Consider the following 23,143-nt stretch of genomic DNA (forward strand, 5'->3'; position numbering starts at 1 on the left):
GTGCGGCATTTCCGCAGTTCTACACTGGAGTGTCAGCCTTGACTTTGTATTCAAGTCTTGGACTTGAATTTAGAACCTTGTGATAGGGGCATTTAAGGGGCTTTTAGATAAGCACAAGAATATGCAAGGAATTGAGGGATATGGACCAAAGGTGGGCAGATTAGTTTAATTTGGCATCATGTTCGACGCAACATCATGGGCCGAAGGGCGGGTTCCTGATTTTAGAATGCACTCCAAGGTTCCTCTACTCCATTACTCCCTCATCAAAATATACAAGAAATGCAATGGTCCCAATTCCAAACCATGGAAAACTCCATTGCAGACTTGCCTTCAAATCAGCAAAACATCCATTCACTTCTCTTTGCCTCCTAAAAATATTTTTATTGAAGATTTTTCCCATTTTTACAAACAATGCATCATCCCTCAAGGATTGGTACAGTACAGCATCATAATTGTTCCACATATACATGCAGAAAGAGACAAGAGAACACCACAGTAGGTTCAGATTATTCACTATTCATTACAAATGGCAAGATTGTAATGAATCTTACAATTGATGATTGTAATGATTGTACATTACAATGTACAAAGATACATTGTAATCTTTGTACAAGATTACAAAGATAATCTTGTAATCTTTACAAGATACGAACAATGAAAGGATGTTTCAGAGATTGGGGTAAACAGGGTAACAAGATAAAGCTTAACGGTGCACACCCTCACTTACAGGATACTACAGACAGAGTCCCGTACAGACATTCCGGGATTTTCAAAGTAGCCACTGCCATTGAGTAGTCAGCTATGGAGAATTTAGGATATTTACACAGTCTGCAGGTGATCAAGAAGGTGAATGGAATGTTGGCCTTTATCGCGAGGGGGATAGAATATAAAAGCAGGGAGGTCTTGCTGCAACTGTACAAGGCACTGGTGAGGCCGCAACTGGAGTACTGTGTGCAGTTTTGGTCCCCTTATTTGCGAAAGGATATATTGGCCTTGGAGGGAGTGCAGAGAAGGTTCACCAGGTTGATACCGGAGATGAGGGGTGTAGCTTATGAGGAGAGATTAAACAGATTGGGTCTGTACTTGTTGGAGTTTAGAAGGATGAGGGGTGATCTTATAGAGACATATAAGATAATGAAGGGGCTGGATGGGGTAGAGGTGGAGAGATTCTTTCCACTTAGAAGGGAAACCAGAACTAGAGGGCACAGCCTCAAAATAAGGGGGGGCCGGTTCAGAACAGAGTTGAGGGGGAACTTCTTCTCTCAGAGGGTAGTGAATCTCTGGAATTCTCTGCCCATTGAAGTGGTGGAGGCTTCCTCGTTGAATATGTTTAAATCACGGGTAGATAGTTTTCTGATCGATAAGGGAATTAGGGGATATGGGGAGCAGGCGGGTAAGTGGAACTGATTCGCTTCAGATCAGCCATGATCTTGTTGAATGGCGGGGCAGGCTCGAAGGGTCAGATGGCCTACTCCTGCTCCTATTTCTTATGTTCTTATGTTCTTATTGAAAAAGCTGATCAACCAAAGATTCGCACATCAAAGCACACTGCCCCCATTTCCAACTATATCAGGGCACCACTGATACAAAACAATGTCTTTTCCCAGGATGTGTGTTCTGCTGTGCCTTCACAGGAGTCAGATTTTTTTGACCCCAAAATATGCGACACCAATAGTTCTAAGGGGGTTTTCCTCACCAGCTGCAAGTACTCGTTGGGCCATAGTCACAACCTCTAAATCAAACCACCTACTCAGCTCCCCACAGTGGCAGTACTCATATTAGCCATGACAAGAGTATAAAGATACCACATTGTACACACCACCATTATAAATGCAAGGATAAGAAAAAAAAAAATGGATAAATATTGCACATTCCTAGTGTCATACAACCTACCCAGTGTGCTCCTCAACACTCTCAAACACTTGAAGGGCATTAAACTACTAGGATTCAATTTTGACACAGGACTAGAAGCAATGTAGGTGGTCCCTCATGCCACTTTGAACCTCTGGCATAACAATATAGTAGGATCAAATCTGATCAAGCTTGGAGAGATGCATTCTATTATGAACAAATGGACGTCCCTGGTTTTCAAAGGATAACAGGTGAAATTTGCGTCAGTGCTCATACACTAGTTCACCCCCATCAACATGATAACTATCACAAAATCAAAAAAAAGTTTAATGACAAGGGATAAAGTTCAGAATTATTATTATTCAGTACTGCAGATTATGACTCTAAATGATTGCTATCTACAGAACTTAGAGAAACCAAAGCCTCAGTAGCATTGTTGAACTGTTTTAATGATGGGTTAGATGTCACCCTCAGTGTCGCAGGATAAAGCAGGGCAAAGTGCATTCAGAGAGCTTTCAGGTGCTTTCCAGCTTCATCAAAACCTCTGCGACTGAAGCTATGAAAACACATGATTACCGGCGAGGGGTCAGGCCTCAAACAGGATACAACATGCTCCCTCAAGACTAATGTACCCAGCTTTCGTATCATGATTAAGAAAATGTGGCAGCCAGTTCTCAAAAGAAAATTTAGCTAGTTCATTCTCAGCTCCTTTTGGAAAGCTGATCACAGGAACATGCCTTCTCCAACCCCAGCTCTATCGGGATAGCTTGTATACCATGTAGCTGATTTTCCAAGGATTGAAAGCAGGCCTCAACTGAGGAAGCAGCATTCTCCAAAATAAGGATACTTTCCCTGCTTCATCAAGCTTCTCATCAGTATTCTGCAGTATGCAATGTGAGCACTGAAATTCTGTGCCAAAAAGCTGAGTTTATCATCAATAACGTTAATCATACTGGCAGTCATTGTCCACAATTCCTTCAATGCTACCAGGTTGAGAACCTACTCACTGACCAAATCGTCAGAGGGCACGGCTCCACCCCAGCTGCTTCTTTCTATCGAGCATTTTCATGACTTTACTCGACACTTTATTCCAAAGCTTAACTAGAAATCTTCCAGGGGAACTCCATACTTAGACACTTATGGGCTGGGCATCAGGATAAACGAAAGGATTAAAAGGAGTGGCGTCAGAGCTCACGTGATCCCTCTGCCTCCTACCGTATAACCAGTTGTGTACTCAAGTTCCTATCGTTGCTTAGAGTCATAGAGGTTTACAGCATGGAAACAGGCCCTTTGGCCCAACTTGTCCATGCCGCTTTTTTTTTTTAAACCCCTAAGCCAATCCCAACTGCCTGTATTTGGCCCATATCCCTCTATACACATCTTACCCATGTAACTACCTAAATGCTTTTTAAAAGACAAAATTGTACCCGCCTCTACTATTACCACTGGCAGCTTGTTCCAGAAAATCACCACCCCGAGAGAAGAAATTGCCCCTCTGGACACTTTTGTATCTCTCCCCTCTCACCTTAAACCTATGCCCTCTAGTTTTAGACTCCCCTACCTTTGGGGAAAGATACTGACTATCTAGCTGATCTGTGCCCCCCATTATTTTATAGACCTCTATAAGATCACCCTTCAGCCTCCTACGCTCCAGAGAAAAAAGTCCCAGTCTATCCAGCCTCTCCTTATAACTCAAACCATCAAGTCCCGGTAGCATCCTAGTAAATCTTTTCTGCACTCTTTCAAGTTTAATAATATCCTTAATATTTTGTTTGTGTTGTATAATACCAAGTGATTTCATTATCCAAATAAAAGTTTAAGAATGCCTTTTGAAAATCATTATGTAGGACATCTGCTGAATAATGTCCCTCAATCAGGTTAAGTAGACAAGTCCATACTGGCTGTGCTTGATTAAATCATTCCTCACCAAGAAAGAATAAATTTTGTTCTCGTCATTGGTATCAGACTAAACTTAACAGCTCTTTCAAAGAGCTGGTAAAGGCTCAATAGGCCAAACGGCCTCCTACTATGCTGTAAAATTCTACAATTCCAGAATCCAATTCAGTGTGCCTTTTTTTGCATCTGATTTCTCTTCACAATTGTGATTCCAAAATTTTGGCTAAGGTCCTGACTAATAGTTTGACCATTCAACTCAAAAACCTATTTGACTAACCATATTAGTTTCATCAGTGGGAGGTGCACCCTAGGAAGTATCTGTTCCTTGCTCATAGGAAACAAGAGTAGGTGTTGGTCCCTCAAACTTGCCGTCATTCATCTTGGTCATGGCTAATCTTCTACCTCAGACACTATTCTCATATTCCTTGATATCTTTAATATCTAGAAATCTATAGATCTTGGTCTTGAAAATACTCAATAACTGAGCCTCTATAGCCTTCTGAGGTAGAGAATTCCAAAAATTCACCACCCTCAGTGAATTAATTCCTCCTCATCTGGGAAGTATCAGTTCTCAAGCTGGAATTATGTCAGAGCAGAATAAGGCCAAGAAAGCTAATCCCTTGAATGTTTACAAAAGGAAAATATTGTGATGCCGAAAATCTGGAAGAAACACAGAAAATAAAATTAAGAAGGAGCATGATTGGTGAACAGTGGGGGCTTTTCTTGAACTGAAACGGGCAGCTTTACTTCGAGCCGTTGTTGGATTTTCCTTTCCGAAGTCGCTGTCCTTTTACGTGTTCGCTGGCCTGAAAATGCAGCTAAGTGAAAACCCACTTATCAGAACTATTTCACTGCTAACTGTTTTACAGAAAGTGGTCTGTCAAGCCAAGACTATTTTGATCAATGTTCCCTCTAAGCAGCACAGCAAGGTTAAAGTCCTTGTACAAGCCCCACACAAGTTGGCAATTTCAACCTCAAGCATCCCCACATTAGGAAGGAGATAAAATGAGCTATGATACTGGCTCCAGACATCCATGACCATGTCTCACTGAATTGTCAGCACAGGAACAGATACTTCAGGTCAACAGATCTACATTAGTGTTTCTGCTCCAAATGAGCCTCCACCAACCCCGATCTTACTCCATCAATGTATTCTTCCATTCCTTTTTCTCATATGTTTGTTTATCTCGCTTTCTCCTTAAATGCATTTATGTTATTCATCTCAACTAGTTATTGTGTTAGTGAGCTATGATTTCTCACTGTTCTTTCTTTGGGAAATAATTCTCTTAAATCCCCTATTGGATTTATTAATGACTATTGTATTTATAGCTCAGTTGTGGGCTCAGCTACAAGTGAAAACAGCTTTGTGTCTACCTTATGAAACCCTTTCATTAGCTTGAAGACCTCTATCAGGTCATGCCTCTTTCTCCAGAGAAAACATCACGGTGTTCAATCTTTCCTGATAGTTCTGGATATATTGCTAGCAATTTTTTTTTGTGCAAGTTCCAGTGCTTCTACGTCCTTTCTGTCATACTCAAACCGAACCGTTCACAATACTCCAATTGTGTTCTAACCAATGTTCTATGCAACTATTTTGACACCAATCAATGCCCAGGTTAATACATCATGGATGGCATTTGGGTTGTGCCCCCTAGAGAATATACAGCATTCCCAGATCAGAGTCAACATCTTCAGGGGAAGAATGGAGAAAACCGGTAAAGAGAAAAAGCAAATGGCAATGCACCTCATGCAAGAAATATTGATCTTGGAGTGAAAATCTGCAAGAACAATATGGGGGCTAACAGCTAAATTATGTTCGCACATTGCTTAGACTATCATGTGTTCCTTTGAATATTGAAGATTAAACAGGAATCAAAGGTGTTTAGGATGATTGAAGGATTGGATTGGATAGGATAGAAACTATTTCCTCTGTTGTGCGGGTGAAGAAGTCCAGAAAGAGAAGCAGAAACTTTCTGGGATGATGTTAAGAGTAGTGGAAAATGTGTAGGGTTACAGGGATAGGGCATCAGGTGGGCCTGGATAAGATGCCGTTGTTTCGGAGCGTCGATGCAGACTCAATGGGCTGAATGGCCTCTCTCTGTACTGGAGGGATTCAATTAAAGCTATTTCTATGAAAATGCAGGAAATACTTAGTAGATCTGGCAGCCTCTGCATAGAAAGAAACAGAATTAAATGGTTATGGTCTGTCACCTTGGAGCTACTTAAGCTGCTGAGATTGGTGATGTGGGTCAAAGTAAGGTGACTGAAGAAATTGCCTTATTCCACTACCCTCAACTATCTCTGTGGCGCAGTTCCTTTTCCTCCTAAGCTTTGAAAAACAGAGTATAATTATGTGCTTTAAAGTAACAAAGGTCGAAAAGAATTGAACCTAGAAATAAATAGATGCCTTTTCTGATCAGCATTTTGTATCACTGTTCCATTTAACATAGACAAATCCTTTGCAGAGCTTTGAGGGGGGTGGGGAAGGACTAAGAGATAGCTTTTTCAAAGAGCTGGTACAGGCTGGGTGGGCCAAATGGCCACATTCCGTGCTGTGTTATTCTATGATTCTATGTATGCTATTTTGCCCCCCTTCTCAGAGTCGTCACGTGACAGTCAGGTTGAACTTGCCATCTATTTAAAAAGACTGCCTTTTTCGTAACCTGGTCACATTGTATTAACAAATTGGAAATGTGAGCAAATACAAAGGACTTACATTTATTTAGCACTTTTCATGACCTCAAGGCATCCCAAAGCACATTGCAGCCAAGTACTTTTTTTTTTTAAAAAGCGTAGTTGTTGTTGTTTGCAGGAATTACAGCAGCCTGTTTGCACAAAGCATTATTTCGAAAAAGATCAAAGGAATTCTCCCTGGTTCTTGGCCAAAATTTATATCCCCAGTGACCACTGGAGATGGGAGAACTCCTTCGCTCTTCTTTGAAATAATGCTGTGGGATCTTTTACATCCACCTGAAAGGAGAGGTGGGGCCTTTCTTTAACAACTTATCCACATTAACACTTGTCTTACAATGTCCTTGTCCAAATTATTGCATTTCAGGAAGAGTACAAAACAAACCTTTGTGGCACCCTGCTTGATTACCATCAGTTTCTTGTGCTACATCAGTTCACCATCTAGTGGCACACTTTCTTATTCTATCGCTGTTAAGGTATTGCTTCGAATTTGCTATACTAGATAAATGTTTTTGTAATACAACGGCACTGTGGGTGTACCTACACCACATGGACTGCAGCAGTTCAAGAAAGCAGTTCACCACCACCTTCTCAAGGACAATCAGGGATGGGCAATATATACTGGCCTAGCTAGCAACTCCCATCTCAAACATAAATATTCCCTAAATGGGATATATATATATTTAACATTTTCTAAGTTTTACAATTATCTTTCTCCCATCTGATGGTGTGCTTCCAGGCTTTGCCTACATCACCCCACAAACAACAGTTGGCAAGATGACAGCAAGACTAAGAAATATCTTCAAATAAGCCATCACTGTGGGGAGAATCAGCCAATTCCCCAACTGGAGCATCTTTCTTACAATCTCTGGGACAGTTTCTCTATATTGGCCCTTCTTACGATTTCACATCACAAGGTATTGGTAAACCAATGTACATCTGTTAACACCCTGGATTTTCTCAATCCAGGTATAAAAACAGCAATTTATGTACAAACATTTCTTGACGTGCAACTGTTATTTAAAACTATTTGAGTCAAAGTTTCTAATTACTGTTGTATATCAACAAGCAACATTCTAGTACTGTGTTGAATGCCTTTGACACATTAAACAAACCAATCGTATTGAAGGGACGGTAAAACTATTTTTCTTTCATACCGCTCCGCTTAAAAAAAAGCATGGAGAGTCTTGGAATTGAACTCAAACAAGAATGGCTTAATCGGAATGCAAGAGTAATACCTGTTAAACAACAAATAAGGCTCCCTTTATCAATGTGCGTCTAATCCTTTTACATAGCATTTTCCCCTTCCTCTCATCAATATTCCTATTCCATTTTTCATCGTGATGGTGGTCTTGGCAGTTGTGCTGTGGATGAATACCCACTTGGGCCTGGATTCAGGTTGTCAAAGAGCCTTAAACAATAAACTCAAAATCTGACTTCCAACATACTTGTTAAAATTTAATTAGTAATATTGTGGGGTTTATTTCACATTTGAAAAGCATTTGGTTAATTAAAATAACAGGTGCAAAATGCAATGTCTAATAGTTTATGACTTAATCAAATGAGTAGCTAATACAAAGCTGCTTATTGGTTGGATGTCCTTCTCTTACCTCAAGCCTCCAACTTTTTTCATGCCTCTTTTGTTACCTCTGTGATTAATGATATTAGACAAATGAGAAAAACAGTTTTGAAATTTGTTTTATAGGAAGAAAATTGTAAAGTAAAAAAATCATGCCAAATTCAACGCTTTTGTCTGCAAATTCTTAATGCATTGTTCTACACATTGTAAATTGTAAACCTCTTGTCTTCATCAATATTCCTACCTCCACAATTCATATTTTAAACCCAATCCTGGTATCTGAAGACAATACCTAATTCCTTGAAGTAGAGTTAAATTTTGTACCATTAATAACAGCAATATTGGAAATGCTCAGCCGGTGTTCACTGGAGTTTAGAAGAGCGAGGGGGAATCTCATAGAAAATTATAAAATTCTAACAGAATCTCAGAAACCCTACAGCACAGAAAGAGGCCATTCAGCCCATCGAGTCTGCACTGACCACAATCCCACCCAGGCCCTACCCCCATATCCCTAGATATTTTACCACTAATCCCTCTAACCTACGCATCCCAGGACACTAAGGGCAATTTTTTAGCATGGCCAATCAACCTAACCCGCACATCTTTGGACAGGGTAAATTCAGAAAGAACGTTCCTATTAATGAGTTGAGCAGGGGATACTGAAACCCCTGCTTATTGCGGTGCTTTGAAAACAAAGTAGACTGGTCTAAAATAGGGACCATAATGTGCCTTATATATATATCCCAAAGGTATCACGATGTGCCTCCAGCACATTACTGACGCAGCAGTTACTCCTTTTTCTATATCTATGTTCCAATCCTGTTATGTTTCAGCATTTCTATCAATTTCAAATTTTAAACATCCTGATTGATCTGCCAATCAAATCTTTGGTCTGAACACTGCATCAGAAATTTATGAGCTATCAGACCTTCTAATGCTTGCTACTTTTCCACCACGTTAGCCCTTATCCCTTTTAACAGATGTTGCCTTGCATGCAACTATTCATACCTGATAATTATAACCCTTTCCTTCCACCTTCATCGATACAGATGGGGCGGCACAATGGTTAGCACTGCTGCCTCATGGCACCGGGGACCCGGATTCGATTACCGGCTTGGGTCACTGTCTGTGCGGAGTCTCCACATTCTCGCCGTGTCTGTGTGGGTTTCCTCCCACAGTCCAAAAGATGTGCTGGTTAAGTGTATTGGCAACGTTAAATTCTTGCTCAAATGTACCTGAACAGGCACCAAAGTGTGGCGGCTAGGGGATTTTCACAGTAATTTCATTGCAGTGTTAATGGAAGTCTACACGTGACAATAATAAATAAACTTTAAACTATATGAAGGTATTGTCTTAACCACATATACAACCAACAATAATGGATTTTTAACAAGTATTATAACTTTGAAATCTAGTTTTAAAGGTGTTTGAGAGCTTTGGTCAAAAGCATAGTGGGAAAAAGCTCAACAGCATAGTGGGAAAAAGCAGAACAAGATAGGCTACATTCAAATTGAACAATGAAGTATAGAACCTAATCAGCGAGAGGCTTTGGAAGATCTTGCAGCAGTGAGGTACTAGATAATGGAATGACTAGAAGGATTCAACTGCTAATTAAAATGAATAGGTGCATTCCACTCCTCATTTGGCCTGATAAGGTATAGCCAGTTAGACAGGATGACTCCCTTAGTTCCCACAGTCTGCAGGTGGCAGAAGCGAACATTGAACCTGTCAGACGTGCGTAAGCAGGTTACTAAGCAATGGAGGAAAGACTTTTGGGTGCAATTAGCCAATTAATTCCTAATTATGCTAGGAGGTAGATAATGTATGTTAATGTAATTGGACCATCCAGTTTGTATGACAGATTGGGTAGGGAATACGAATCTTTGAAAATAATATGAGGTGTCTTCATGTGATATAATTTTAGAGAGAAATTGGAATCCAATGTCTTTTACTGTATATTGTCTCTCGCAAGTTTGGTATTAACTGATGTCGGCTCATGCAGGACCCCTAGAGGGAAGCTCTCAAAATTCCCCTAACAGTGGGGGAGTCCACAACTAGCGGTTTGAGGATAAGGGGTAAACCTTTTAGAACTGAGGTGAGAAATTTCTTGACCCAAAAGGGTGGTAAATGTGTGGAATTCACTACCACAGAAAGTAGTTAAGGCCAAAACATTGTCTGATTTAAAAAAAAAATTAAATATAACTCTTGGGGCTAAAGGGATATTGGGGGGGGGGGCAGAAATCAGGATATTGAATTTGGTAATCAGCCATGATCAAAATGAATGGTGGACCAGGTTCGAAGGGTCAAATGGCCTACTCCAGCTTCTAGTTTCTATGTAGGTCAGGAAAGGGAAACAGTTAGCATTTCAGGTTGAGGGTTAACAGATTAAAACCCATCATGAAAGCCAAAAGGTTGATTACAAGGAAGACAGATTATAAACGCAAGAAAGCAGTGGTCAGGTCTCATTTGAAATTCAAGATATTTTACGATCAGAAGTGACAGATATACATGTATATGGGGGTGAGGCGCAGACAATGCTCAAAGTAGGCATCACACCTACCCCACACACGATTGCAAAATCAAGCCCTACAGGGTCTGGCTGTCTTTTTTGGGGCTGTTTTTATTGCACACACTATTTCTCATGAAGATTTTCTTTTCACCCACTAGCGTTGAAGAGCGTATTCATGCATCCCAAGCTCTTGAAGAGTTAAAAGACAACAAAGAGAATTCAACAAAAATGTAAAAAAGGCTGGTCTCATCAAACTGATCCATAAAAACACCATTCTGCTCATGTACCGTATATGCAAACCTATTGCTCTATTATTAAAATTTGCCCCATCACAAAGTTCAAAACATTCACTGAGTGCATGCCAGTTATAAATTAAAGTTGCCTCTCGCCTTCCCACTGCATTTGGTTGATGATTATGACTGGCTTGCAACTAGTTTCATCTAATGTTTGTTTTTGTGTATCCTTACTACTCTAATAGGAGGAGAATGTGAGGTGGCTGACTCTCAAAGGGTAGCTCCTAGAATTGTGGTGGCTTCATTTTCCCCACAGGCTCAAGAGATGGCAATGATGGGACTATTTCCGAGACTGTTCTGGCTGCTCAGACACCTCCTTATGGCTGGTTATCGCATCCTTAACAGACTCCATAAATTGGTGTTCAGAAAGCAGCAACCATTTGTATTCAGAACCTGGTTGGCTCTGTCCCTAGAACTCTGTATCTGAGATGATCGTGAGCTGGCCCTTCATGCAGCATGTTCCTGCTCCTCTGACTTGCTTCCTCACTCAGCATGTTTGACTTTCCCCAAATGACCTGAAATAACTTTCTCAACTAATTCCATGCCCACTGGAAAGGATAATTTCAGCAAAGTTAGTGATCCTTCCTCAAAGTCCAAATCTAAATCCTCTGATGTTAATATGTCAGTAGCCGTTGGAGGGGATTGAGTGATTTTATGACCTGCAAGACGCTATCACCTTGTGTAACTAAAGCTGTCAATAACTTAGGAACACTGGTGGAATAACAATAGGCACACTGGAAACCGTGGATGAACAGGGATATCCACTGCTTGCTGAAGTCCACGTCTGAGGCGTTCAAGTCAGGTGACACTGACCTATACAAGAAAGCCAGATATGATCTAAAGAGGTCCATCAAAGATGCCAAAGGACAGTACCGGACCAAGCTAGAGTCCCAGAGTAGCCACACCAACCCCCGCCGACTATGGCAAGGTCTGCAAGACATAACAGGCTACAAGATGAAGGCATGTAAAATCGCCAGCTCCAACGCACCCCTCCCCGATGAGCTCAATGCATTCTACGCCCGTTTTGAACAAGAGGTCAGCGAGAATATGCCCTCCACCCTGGATGAACCTGTATCTGGGGTCACCGTTGCAGATGTCAGAGCAGCTTTCTCAAAGGTCAACCCACGGAAAGCGACTGGCCTGGATGGGGTACCCGGATGTGCACTCAGGGCCTACGCAAATCAGCTGGCGGGGGTATTCACATACATCTTCAACCTCTCTTTACAACAATCTGAGGTCCCTATCTGCATCAAGAAGACGACCATCATCCCAGTACCCAAGAAAAACCAAGCAGCGTGCCTTAATGACTATCGGCTGACATCCATCATTATGAAGTGCTTCGAAAGGCTAGTCATGGCACGAATCAATTCCAGCCTCTCGGATTACCTGGATCCACTACAGTTTGCCTACTGCTGCAACAGGTCTGCAACAGACGCCATCTCCCTGGTCCTGCACTCAATCCTGGAACACCTAGATAACAAGGAGACCTATGTCAGATTCAGCCTTCAACACCATGATTCCCACGAAACTCATCTCCAAACTCTGTGGCCTGGGCCTTGGCACCTCACTCTACGACTGGATCCTGAACTTCCTAACTCACAGACCACAATCAGTAAGGAAAGGCAACAATACCTCTATGATCATCCTCAACACCAATGCCCCACAAAGCTGTGTTCTCAGCCCCCTACTATACTCCTTATACACCGATGACTGTGTGGCCAAATTCCCCTCCAATTCGATTTTCAAGTTTGCTGATGACACCACTGTAGTGGTGGGATCTCAAACAATGATGAAACAGAATACAGGAATGAGATAGAGAATCTGGTGAACTGGTGCGGCAACAATAATCTCTCCCTCAATGTCAACAAAACGAAGGAGATTGTCATCGACTTCAGGAAGCGTAAAGGAGAACATGCCCCTGTCTACATCAATGGGGACAAAGTAGAAAGGGTCGAGAGAGCTTCACGCTTTTAGGTGTCCAGATCACCAACAACCTGTCCTGGTCCCCCCCATGCTGACACTATAGTTAAGAAAGCCCACCAATGCCTCTACTTTCTCAGAAGACTAAGGAAATTTGGCATGTCAGCTACAGCATGTCTCACCAACTTTTACAGATGCACCAGAGAAAGCATTCTTTCTGGTTGTTTGGTATGGTTTCAGCTTGGTATGACTCCTGCTCTACCCAAGACCACAAGGAACGACAAAAGGTTGTGAATGTAGCCCAATCCATAATCGCAAACCAGCCTCCCATCCATTGACTCTGTCTACATTTCCTGCTACCTCGGCAAAGCAGCCAGCATAATTAAGGACCCCACGCACCCCGGATATTCTCTCTTCCACCTTCTTCCGTCGGGAAAAAGATACAATAGTCTGAAGGTCATGTACCAACCGACTCAAGAACAGCTTCTTCCCTACTGCTGTCAGACCTTTGAATGAACCTACCTTGCATTAAGTTGATCTTTCTCTACACCCTAGCTATGACTGTAACATTACATTCTGCACTCTCTCATTTCCTTCTCTATGAATGGTATGCTTGGTCTGTACAGCGCACAGGAACAATACTTTTCACTATTTTAATACATGCGACAATAATAAATCAAATCAAAATCACTTATTAAAATGGGATGATCAACTGACTATATCTTGTCAAAAGATAATGCTGAGTACATTCTAAATTTGAGAATAAAGGATGAGGAGAGAGACACAATAAACATCAATGGCGGGAGATGCATGTGGCTTTTCCAGATGACCTTATCCAAATTTCTCTACCAATTCCATGCCCACTATCATGTATAATTTCAGAAAGTTAGACATTTCTGACTGTTTCTTTGCCTCTCCATTCTATGTTTTTGCCTTTTCCTACAATCAAAACTATTGAGGTAGTGGAAGTCAAACATCACTCAGACATGACAATACAAGTAACCATCCTGTCTTCCAAAACATACAAAGTGGAAGAAGATGCTTGATGGACCAAATGGTCTACACGTGCTTCTATAACAATATTAGGATTACGCACTAATAGTTATTTTACATGCTTCCTCCAAAAACATACACACTATTGTAAATAAACACATTTGGACCTTAAAACCAATAACATTATTGGAAGCCAGATAAAACAAGTTTGTTTTATTAAATCCTTAATATATGATTAAGAACTATTGGAAAATACTGCAAGGAGTCTAACAACACCAGGTTAAAGTCCAACAGGTTTATTTGGTAGCAAACGCCACTAGCTTTCGGAGCGCTGCTCCTTCGTCAGATGGAGTGAAAATACTGCACCATGGCAGCCTCTCTTCCACCGTCTGAAGCACATATACATCACTCAGCTTACATAATTGACGGTAAGGCATAAATTCTGACTGCTGAGTAATACAGACTCGAAATCTTAACTTTCCCTCTCCACAGATGCTGCCAAACCTGCTGGGTTTTTCCAGCATTTTCTGTTTCATTTTAAATTTCTAGTATCCACAGCATTTTACTTTAACATTAAATTTTACTTCTCTAAACCACTCTCCTCCTTTTGAGATGCTCCAACAAAACATCTCCAAACTCCATGTCTGGGGCTCAGCTCCTCCCTAGAATCATAGAATCCTACAGTGCAGAAAGAGGCCATTCGGCCCATCGAGTCTGCACCAACCACAATCCCACCCAGGCTCTATCCACATATCCCTACATATTTACCCACTAACCCCTCTAACCTATGCATCCCGGGACAATAAGGGGCAATTTAGAATGGCCAATCAACCTAGCCCGCACATCTTTGGACTAAGGGAGGAAACCGGAGCACCCGGAGGAAACCCACGCAGACACGGAGAATGTGCAAACTCCACACAGACAGCGACCCGAGCCGGGATTCGAACCCAGGTCCCTGGAGCTGTGAAACAGCAGTGCTAACCACTGTGCTACCGTGCCGCCCTCCCTCTGCAACTGGATCCTAGGCTTCCTAATCCACAGACCACAATCAGTAAGGATAAGCAACAATGCCTCCTCCACGATCATCCTGAGCACTGGTGCCCCACAAGGCTGTACCCTCTATTATACACCTATGAGTGCGAGACCAAATTCCCTGCCAACTCGATTTTCAAGTTTGCTGATGACACCACTGTTGTGGGTTGGATCTCAAACAGTGATGAGGAACTACAGGAAAGAGATAGAGAATCTAGTGAACTGGTGCAACGACAATAATCTCTCCCTCAATGTCAACAAAACAAAGGAGATAGTCATCTACTTCAGGAAGCGTAGTGGAGGACATGCCCCTGTCTACATCAACAGGGACAAAGTGGAAATGGTTGAGTGTTTCACATTTCTGGGTGTCCAGATCGTCAACAACCTGTCCTGGTCCCTCCACGCCAACATTATAGTTAAGAAAGCCCACCAACGTCTCTACTTCCTCAGGAGGTTAAGGAAATTTGGCATGTTTGCTACGACTCTCACCAACTTTTATAAATGCACCATAGAGAGCATTCTTTCTGGTTGTATCACAGCTTGGTATGACTCCTGCTCTGTCCAAGACCGCAAGAAACTACAAGGGTCATGAACAAAGGCCAGTCCACCATGCAAACCAGCCTCTCATCCAGTGACTATGTCTACACTTCCTGCTGCCTTGGAAAAGCAGCCAACATAATCAAGGCCCCACGCACCCCGGACATACTCTCTTCCACCTTCTTCCTTCAGGAAAGAAGGTGGAAGAGAGGTCACGTACCAACTGGGCGGCACGGTAGCACAGTGGTTAGCACTGCTGCTTCACAGCTCCAGGGTCCCAGGTTCGATTCCTGGCTCGGGTCACTGTCTGTGTGGAGTTTGCACATTCTCCTCGTGTCTGCGTGGGTTTCCTCCGGGTGCTCCGGTTTCCTCCCCACAGTCCAAAGATGTGCGGGTTAGGTTGATTGGCCAGGTTAAAAATTGCCCCTTAGAGTCCTGAGATGCGTAGGTTAGAGGGATTAGTGGGTAAATATGTGGGGGTAGGGCCTGGGTGGGATTGTGGTCGGTGCAGACTCGATGGGCCGAATGGCCTCCTTCTGCACTGTAGGGTTTCTATGGTTTCTATGGAAAAAGATACAAAAGTCTGAGGTCACGTACCAACTGACTCAAGAACAGCTTCTTCCCTGCTGCCATCTGAATTTTGACTGGACCTACCTCGGATTAAGTTCATCTTTCTCAATATCTTAGCTATGACTGTAACATTATATTCTACACCCTCTCCTTTATTGCTCTATGGACAGTATGCTTTGCCCGTATCGCACACAAGAAACAATACTTCTCACTGTATACTAATACATGTGACAATAAATCAAATCAAATTCTTAAAACCCAACTCCGATCAAACTTTTGGTAAACTGCCTCATTTAATCTCCAGCCAAGGAAGGGACCAATTGTGTCCGCATGCACTTCCGTGAAAGACTTGAGGACGTTTTATTGGTATAGGCGTTATATAAATTCTAATTAATGTTGCTCTCTTTCAGAAGCTGACCTAATGATATGGCCAATTTTTCTCTCTTTTTTAACTTCCAACTTACAGTTTTTATGAAAATACAACTAACTGAGTTTCATATGGCCATCCGTTACATCACTAATCAGGAAGCACCGAAACTAGAAGGGGGGGCTTTTAAGAGTGCGAGAGTCGTACTTTATCAGTACCTGCCTGCAGTGGAAGAACACTCTAGGTCAATTCTGATCGAACTACTCACTTGACTAGCACTGTCCCGCCAATTACAGTCCCCGCGATTGACAGCGGCAATATATACTTGCTCATTGCTCTCCTTCTGATCATTAAAGACTGGCACCACAATCCCGATTTAAATCCCTATCACCAGCCGATCCTTAAATTCAACTGGTTTAGGAATCGCCGCTGGAAATCAACCAATCAGAATTCCGTGAAGGCAGCGCGCAACGGCGTTTGGGGTGTGGATCTCTGTGCAACTGCGCAGGCGTAGAGGGAGGTGTCGTCAGATCGGGTCATTTCCCAGACTGCAATATGACCTCTACCTTTCTACCTCTTGCTCTACTCCAGCATACGTCAACACATACAGACTTAAAGTAATACATTCAAATTTAGGCGAGTTATTTACCTGGAAGTAAGCCTTTGTGAAAGTGTTGCACTTACACACAGTGACTAAAATGGTTAAGGAGGAGGCCATTCGGCCAGCATGTTCATACCAGCTCTTTGCAAAAGCTACTCAGCTGCCCCCACACCATTTCTTTCCCTATGGCATTTTTCCCTCTTTTGATAATTACTAAATTCCATTTTGATAGCTATGATTGACTCTACCTCCAGCACTCTCTCACATTGTACATTTAAGATCCTAACCACGTGTGGTTTGAAAAAGCTTTTCCTCATGCCAGCTTTAGTTCTTTTGCTGTTCACTTTAAATTTGTCTCTTCTGATTCTTAACCCTTCTGCCAAAAGGAACCGTTGCTGTATCTAGACCCTCATGATTTTGAACATTGCAGTCAAATCTCCTGAGAAATGTTCTCAGCAACCAGGCCTTGTTGTTCAGCTTCAACCTGGTTAATGTAACCAGTCAAGAATGTACACTGGAGTCATTCTGGACTGCCGCCTACTTACTGCAAACAACTGAAGATGGTCACAGATAAAAAGACAGACCAGAGTAACATTATCTAGAAACAGCAGGCACTAGCTGAGGGTCCAGTGCAGACACACTTCATAAGCTAGTTTTGCTCTTGTGAACTTTTCAGTAGAATAATGCTCCCTTGAGTGAGCAGATAGCAGCAAGTCCTAATGCTTGGACTCTTAACGCATCCATCAATGTGAATAATCACTGGTAATCTAAAATCAATTCCTGTACAATGGCTCCCAATCCTGACTTATATCCCTGTGGTGAACCACTGTTACTACATGTATATGCCTGGACACACCCATGCTGCACCTGGCCCGAGACTCCTCCCTTTCCACCTGAGACTCCTCCCTTTCCACCCAGAGTGGGGTATGAAGGTGATGGTCCCTCCTCCTCGCCTCAGTCTCGACCAGGTCAGCTACAAGGGTGTGCTCCTGTTCTCTGTGAATAAAAGCCTATTAGTTTCCCTCACTCACTGGAGTCTTTGTGTCGTAATTGATAGTGCATCAATCCCCACATGACCTGTGCTGGAAAGCAAAAAGGCTAAAAGAGTTTGACTGCATTGAAATCAGCCCGGAAATGGGCTAATCCATGAAGACCTTTAGATCCTATCAAATATGTACCCCAAATCACAGAACCCTTTCTGGAGTTCTGCAAATGCTTTGAGCGATGCAGATTTTGATAAAAAGGACAAACAGGGCAATCTCTGGGCTGATATCAATATTGCCAACCAAGGTCGAGTGAGTGATTGAACAACAGAGCAGCCAGATATAACCTTCTTAGTAAACAGTGGTCTACACTCAAAGAATCTGCAAACTTCATACAAGGACATCACATCTCATCCACAAATTGAATTTCAAGGACAACCCAGCAGGCAACTGTGGCCACCTAGATCAGACTGTTCACTAAATTGTGAATAAATATGGCCGGAGAAAATTGGCACAGGATTCACGATAATCCACTTAGCCACACAGTTATATGATGTCTATTCAACTTGGAATTAGACTCCTAAAGCTGCAAGATGTCACACATAGAAGAATTTTGTTTGTTTCTTTTCTATTCCCCTCTCTGCATTTCTCATTATTTCTGTCTCCCTTTATTTCTTTCTCTTAATGGTTCTCCCATGTTCCATTATCTCTTTATTTCTCCACTTACCTTTGATTCATCACACTTTTTCTCTTTCTCTTCATACATATCCCACCTATTCTCTTTCTCCAATCTGCCTCACTGTCTTCCTTTTATTTAATATATTCCCCATACCTGCTATTGAAACCAGAAAGCTGATTTAAAAACATACATATTGCATGCCTTTGATACTTTGAGGTCTGACAGACAATTTTTTCACGCACTATAATAGTACTAGATACAGGACACTTCCAATAAATAAGAAATTTCCATAACATCAATGGCTGAATTATTGAATATATTTGAATTAAGTAAAGCTTTACAAGCTTTTTAAAAATATTATGCAAATTGTTTGACAATGCAAATATGCATGGTGGCTAATTGATTTCCCAATATCTTAAGACAGTGTAGTTTGCTGAAAACAGAGACACGTCAAAGCTTTTCATCTTGCACCAATCAGGACACTTTGCAAGAATACCAGAGTATGGGGAAAACAGCAATTTGTACCTTATGAGTACACCTTGGCGGGCCTTGGTCCCCAAGGCGGCGGAGGTCCCCAGTGGAGGTCCCTCTACGGAGGGATCTCCCCCAATTATCTCGGGGACCTGGAGTGGAGGGTGCTGCATGCAGCAGTGCCGTGCAACCGTAGGTTTTTCTGGTACACGGGCTCCCGAGACTGCCCTTTCTGTGGCCTCGTGGAGTCCGTGGACCATGTCTACGTTCTGTGTTTTAGGCTGCACACCCTTTTTGGTTTCCTCAAACACCTCTTACTGATGTTTTGTTTGCACTTCAGTCCCACGCTCCTGATCTACGGGCACCTGGTGCGGAGAGGGGCGGGTCGGGATGCCGACCTCCTCGTGAACCTGCCCCTGGGCCTGGCGAGACGCGCCATCAATAGGTCCAGGCAGCGGGCGATCGACGGGGCTGTCCATCCCGACTGTCTGCCCCTCTACCATGGCTACATTCGCGGCCAGGTGTCTCTGGAGAGGGAGCATGCGGTGTCCACGGGCGCAGTTGACTCCTTCCGCGACCGCTGGGCGCCGCAGGGGCTGGGGTGTATTATCGACCCCGATAATCACCTTTTGGTTTGACGTTTTAAGTTTCCTTTCGACTTTGTTTTTGGTTCGGGCTGTTCCCCCCTTCCTTTTGGGGAGCAGCCCCTTTTACTTTGTCCCTAAGTTAATTTGAGTTAGTTTATTACGTTGGTACCTTAAAAGAGCTACCTTAAAAGAGCTACCTTATGAGAAGAGAATGCTGATTGGTTGGCAAGTGGACCCTGATTGGAAAGATGTTGCCATGGAGAATGCACCAGTTGATGCTGACTGAGAGATCACTGCCAAGAATTGTTTGAAATTTAATTCAGGAAGCTTGACACTGGGAAATGAATTAACAAATGGCTGTCACTTATTTTGTTTAACTGAAACAGATGCAATGTGCATACATGTTCTCTCTGTCTGCAAAGAACTGGGCCTTGTATATCAATGTATGTCACTTCCAGTACATACAAATGCGCCACACTGACAATTTTAAATTGGTTGTCAGTGTAATTCTTAGCACACTGAGGATTATTTGGCAATGTGGTCCAATCATGGAATCACATCTCATATTGGACACTGCATTTTCAGTTTTACAAGCAGGGGCTGGTTGGGTATGGTCTGTACCTTGCCCATTGCAAACATGATATTTAATATGATTTGCCAGTCTTTGAGCTATATGACCTACATGTGTAGCATCAAACTGGCACTGAAATTTATATACCACATTACTCAGTTGTGTGATAGGTAGAACATATTTTTGGCTTGGTAGCACCACACTGTTAGTGGTGAATACCACTTATATAGCAGTGTGAAACAGTTAGCTTTACCTGCTGCTCAAACGTTTGAGATACCTTGCCCTTCCAGGGTAATTTGAGATAGACTAGACAGTTATCAGGGCCAAAAGTGATGGCTTTAGGTCCGTTCATGAGTTTGTGTGATATACAGCACAAAATGATCAGATCAGGTAGCCATTATCCCTCAGGATGCCTTTTATGTGCCCCGATTTCAGCATCAAGCTTGCAAGGTGAGCAAATGTGATTGAATTGGCTCAATTGGGACTGAATGGCTTATTTCTGTTCCTGTGTTCCTTTGGATAACACTGAAGGTTGTAATGTAAATACTCTAATTGTGGTAATCGAAGAGCCTGGGAAATGGTGGCAATAAAATACCGCGCTGAAAAAAAAAAGAAAAAAGGAAGTATATAGAACCAAAAACACTCCTGTAGATTTTACTTCCCCTATAAAATGACTCGTAAATTTCTTCCAACGGATGAAATAACGAGCTGACAACGATCTGTTGCTCACATCAAGCACTGACACAGCAGAAGGAGGCAACAAAAAAGGAAGAAAATCCATTTCTATAGTACCTTTTGTAACCTCAGGATCTCTCAAAACGCATTATAAGCAATTTATTTGAAGTCACTGTTGCAATCGAGGCAAACATGAAAGCCAATTTGTGCACAGTGAACTCTCACAAACATAAATGATATAAATTATCAGATTATTTGTATTGGTGATATTGGTTGAGAGATAAATGTTGGCCAGAATTTACTAAACGTTTTCAGGTTAGCCATGGGGTATATTCCATCCAGTAAGAAGTTTAACAACACCAGGTTAAAGTCCAACAGGTTTATTTGGACTTTAACCTGGTGTTGTTAAACTTCTTACTGTGTTTACCCCAGTCCAACGCCGGCATCTCCACATCATGTATATTCCATCCACCAGAACAGATAAGACAGATCCCAATTTAACACGTCATCCAAATGAGATCTCCAACAGAACTGCACTTTCAGTACTGTGTACAAGTTTCAATCTAGCTTTTTTATTCAAGTCCTTGAGTGGAACATATAACCTTCTGATTATGATGAAAGAGTGCGATCTTTAATACTTTCATGCACTTAATATAAAAGTTTAGACGAGAGAATCTGCTGCCTTGTCATGTCAAAAGGCAAAAAATAAATCCACCGTAGACACCTCTGCATCACTGACTGAAATTTATTTTAAAATCATCGTCTTTCAGAAACTGCAAGGAACACAACAGTTGGGTTGGATTGTCTTCAACAGACCAGACTGTCTCAAACTGCAGTGGTAATGATACTCTGAGCAAAGTCAGAGAATAAAGCAATTATCATGGACATCTCAATTTACATGCCAGCTTTGTGGTGCACCCCAATCATTCCACTTTCTCCCACTTGGATTCCATCCACCAGAACAGATAAGACAGACCTCAATTTAACACGTCATCCAAATGAGGTCTCCAACAGAGCTGCACTCTCAGTACTGTGTTCAAGTTTCAATCTAGCTTTTCTATTCAAGTCCTTGAGTGGAACATATAACCTTCTATTACGATGAAAAAGTGCTATCTTTAATACTTTCATGCACTTAATATAAAAGTTTAGACTAGCGAATCTGCTGCCTTGTCAGGTCAAAAGGCAAAACATAAATCCACTGTAGACACCTCTGCATCACTGACTGAAATTAATTTTAAAATCATCGTTTTTCAGAAACTGCAATTTCTCTGTCTTTGGCCTGTTACAATATTCCAACAAAGCTCAATGCATCCTTGGGCACAACACCTTGTCTTTTCACTCAGAGCTCTACAGCCTGAACTTAACAATTATTTCAACAATTTTAAATCATAACCTGTGCCCCCATTTTGTTTTGTGTGTTTTTTTTAACTGGTTCAGGTTTACTCTTGTTTCTTTCTTAATCCCTTTCCTTTGCAGTCGGAGCATTGCTTTCCAGCCATTCACACTTTCTCTATTCACTTTTTTTTGTTATTTTCATTTTACCCATTACCACAAACTTTGGCTTTTGGACCATGAAACCTTTTGTCATTTAATCTTCCTTCCCTCCAACCTATCAAAGACCTTTCAGTTTATTCTTCTCCCTTCCCCCTTTTACTTACTCAAAATCTATTACATTTTAACTTTTGATGATGCAGCCCTCCATATGAGTGCTTCCGACATGTATTCCTTTTTCCTCAAGCTAGGATTTCCCATCAGTTGGTAGATATGGCCCTCCATGTCTGGTCTATTTAACACTTTTGCTCTCATATTTCCTCTCGCTCTCAGAATAACAATAGGGTTTCCCTTATCCTCACCTTCCACTTGACCAGCTTATATATTAAATGGATAATCCTCCATCATTCATTTCTGCCATCTCCATCAAACACCATTTTCCCCAGCCCTCCCTTTTCAGCATTCCCTCCACCACACTCTGGTTCATTACTCAATCACACCTCTCTTTCCTCCAGTGTCATTTCATGCAAGTGTGGGTAATACAACACCTGTCCTTTTACCTCCTCCCTTCTCACCATCCAAGGTCCCAAACACCAATTCCAAGTGAAACAGCAATTTACTTGTAATTCTTTACAATTTAGTATACTGTAAATGCTACTCACAATGTAGTTTCCTAGATATTGGGGAGACCAACCACAGTCTAGACGACTGCTTTGCAGGGAACGTCCCCATTCAGTCTGTAAGCATTATCCTGAGCATTTAATTTCAATTCTCCAACTTGCTTCCATTCTGACCTTTCTATCTTTGGCCTGCTACAGTTTTCTCTGAAGCTCAATGTTCGCTTGAG

The 23,143-nt window shown here is 42.0% G+C and overlaps 1 protein-coding gene across 1 annotated transcript in view; it reads right to left on the reverse strand.

The window, feature by feature from the left end:
• LOC144504594 (retinol dehydrogenase 13-like) overlaps positions 1 to 16,648 on the reverse strand; it is a 96,430-nt gene extending 79,782 nt beyond the window's left edge. The window contains exon 1 of the mRNA XM_078230186.1: positions 16,507 to 16,648. Coding sequence (XP_078086312.1) covers positions 16,507 to 16,589 — 83 coding nt within the window. The 5' untranslated portion in view covers positions 16,590 to 16,648. The remainder of the gene's footprint in view (positions 1 to 16,506) is intronic.
• Positions 16,649 to 23,143: the final 6,495 nt, after the last annotated feature.

Source organism: Mustelus asterias, chromosome 15 (genome assembly GCF_964213995.1).
Source record: "Mustelus asterias chromosome 15, sMusAst1.hap1.1, whole genome shotgun sequence".
Lineage (NCBI taxonomy): Eukaryota > Metazoa > Chordata > Chondrichthyes > Carcharhiniformes > Triakidae > Mustelus > Mustelus asterias.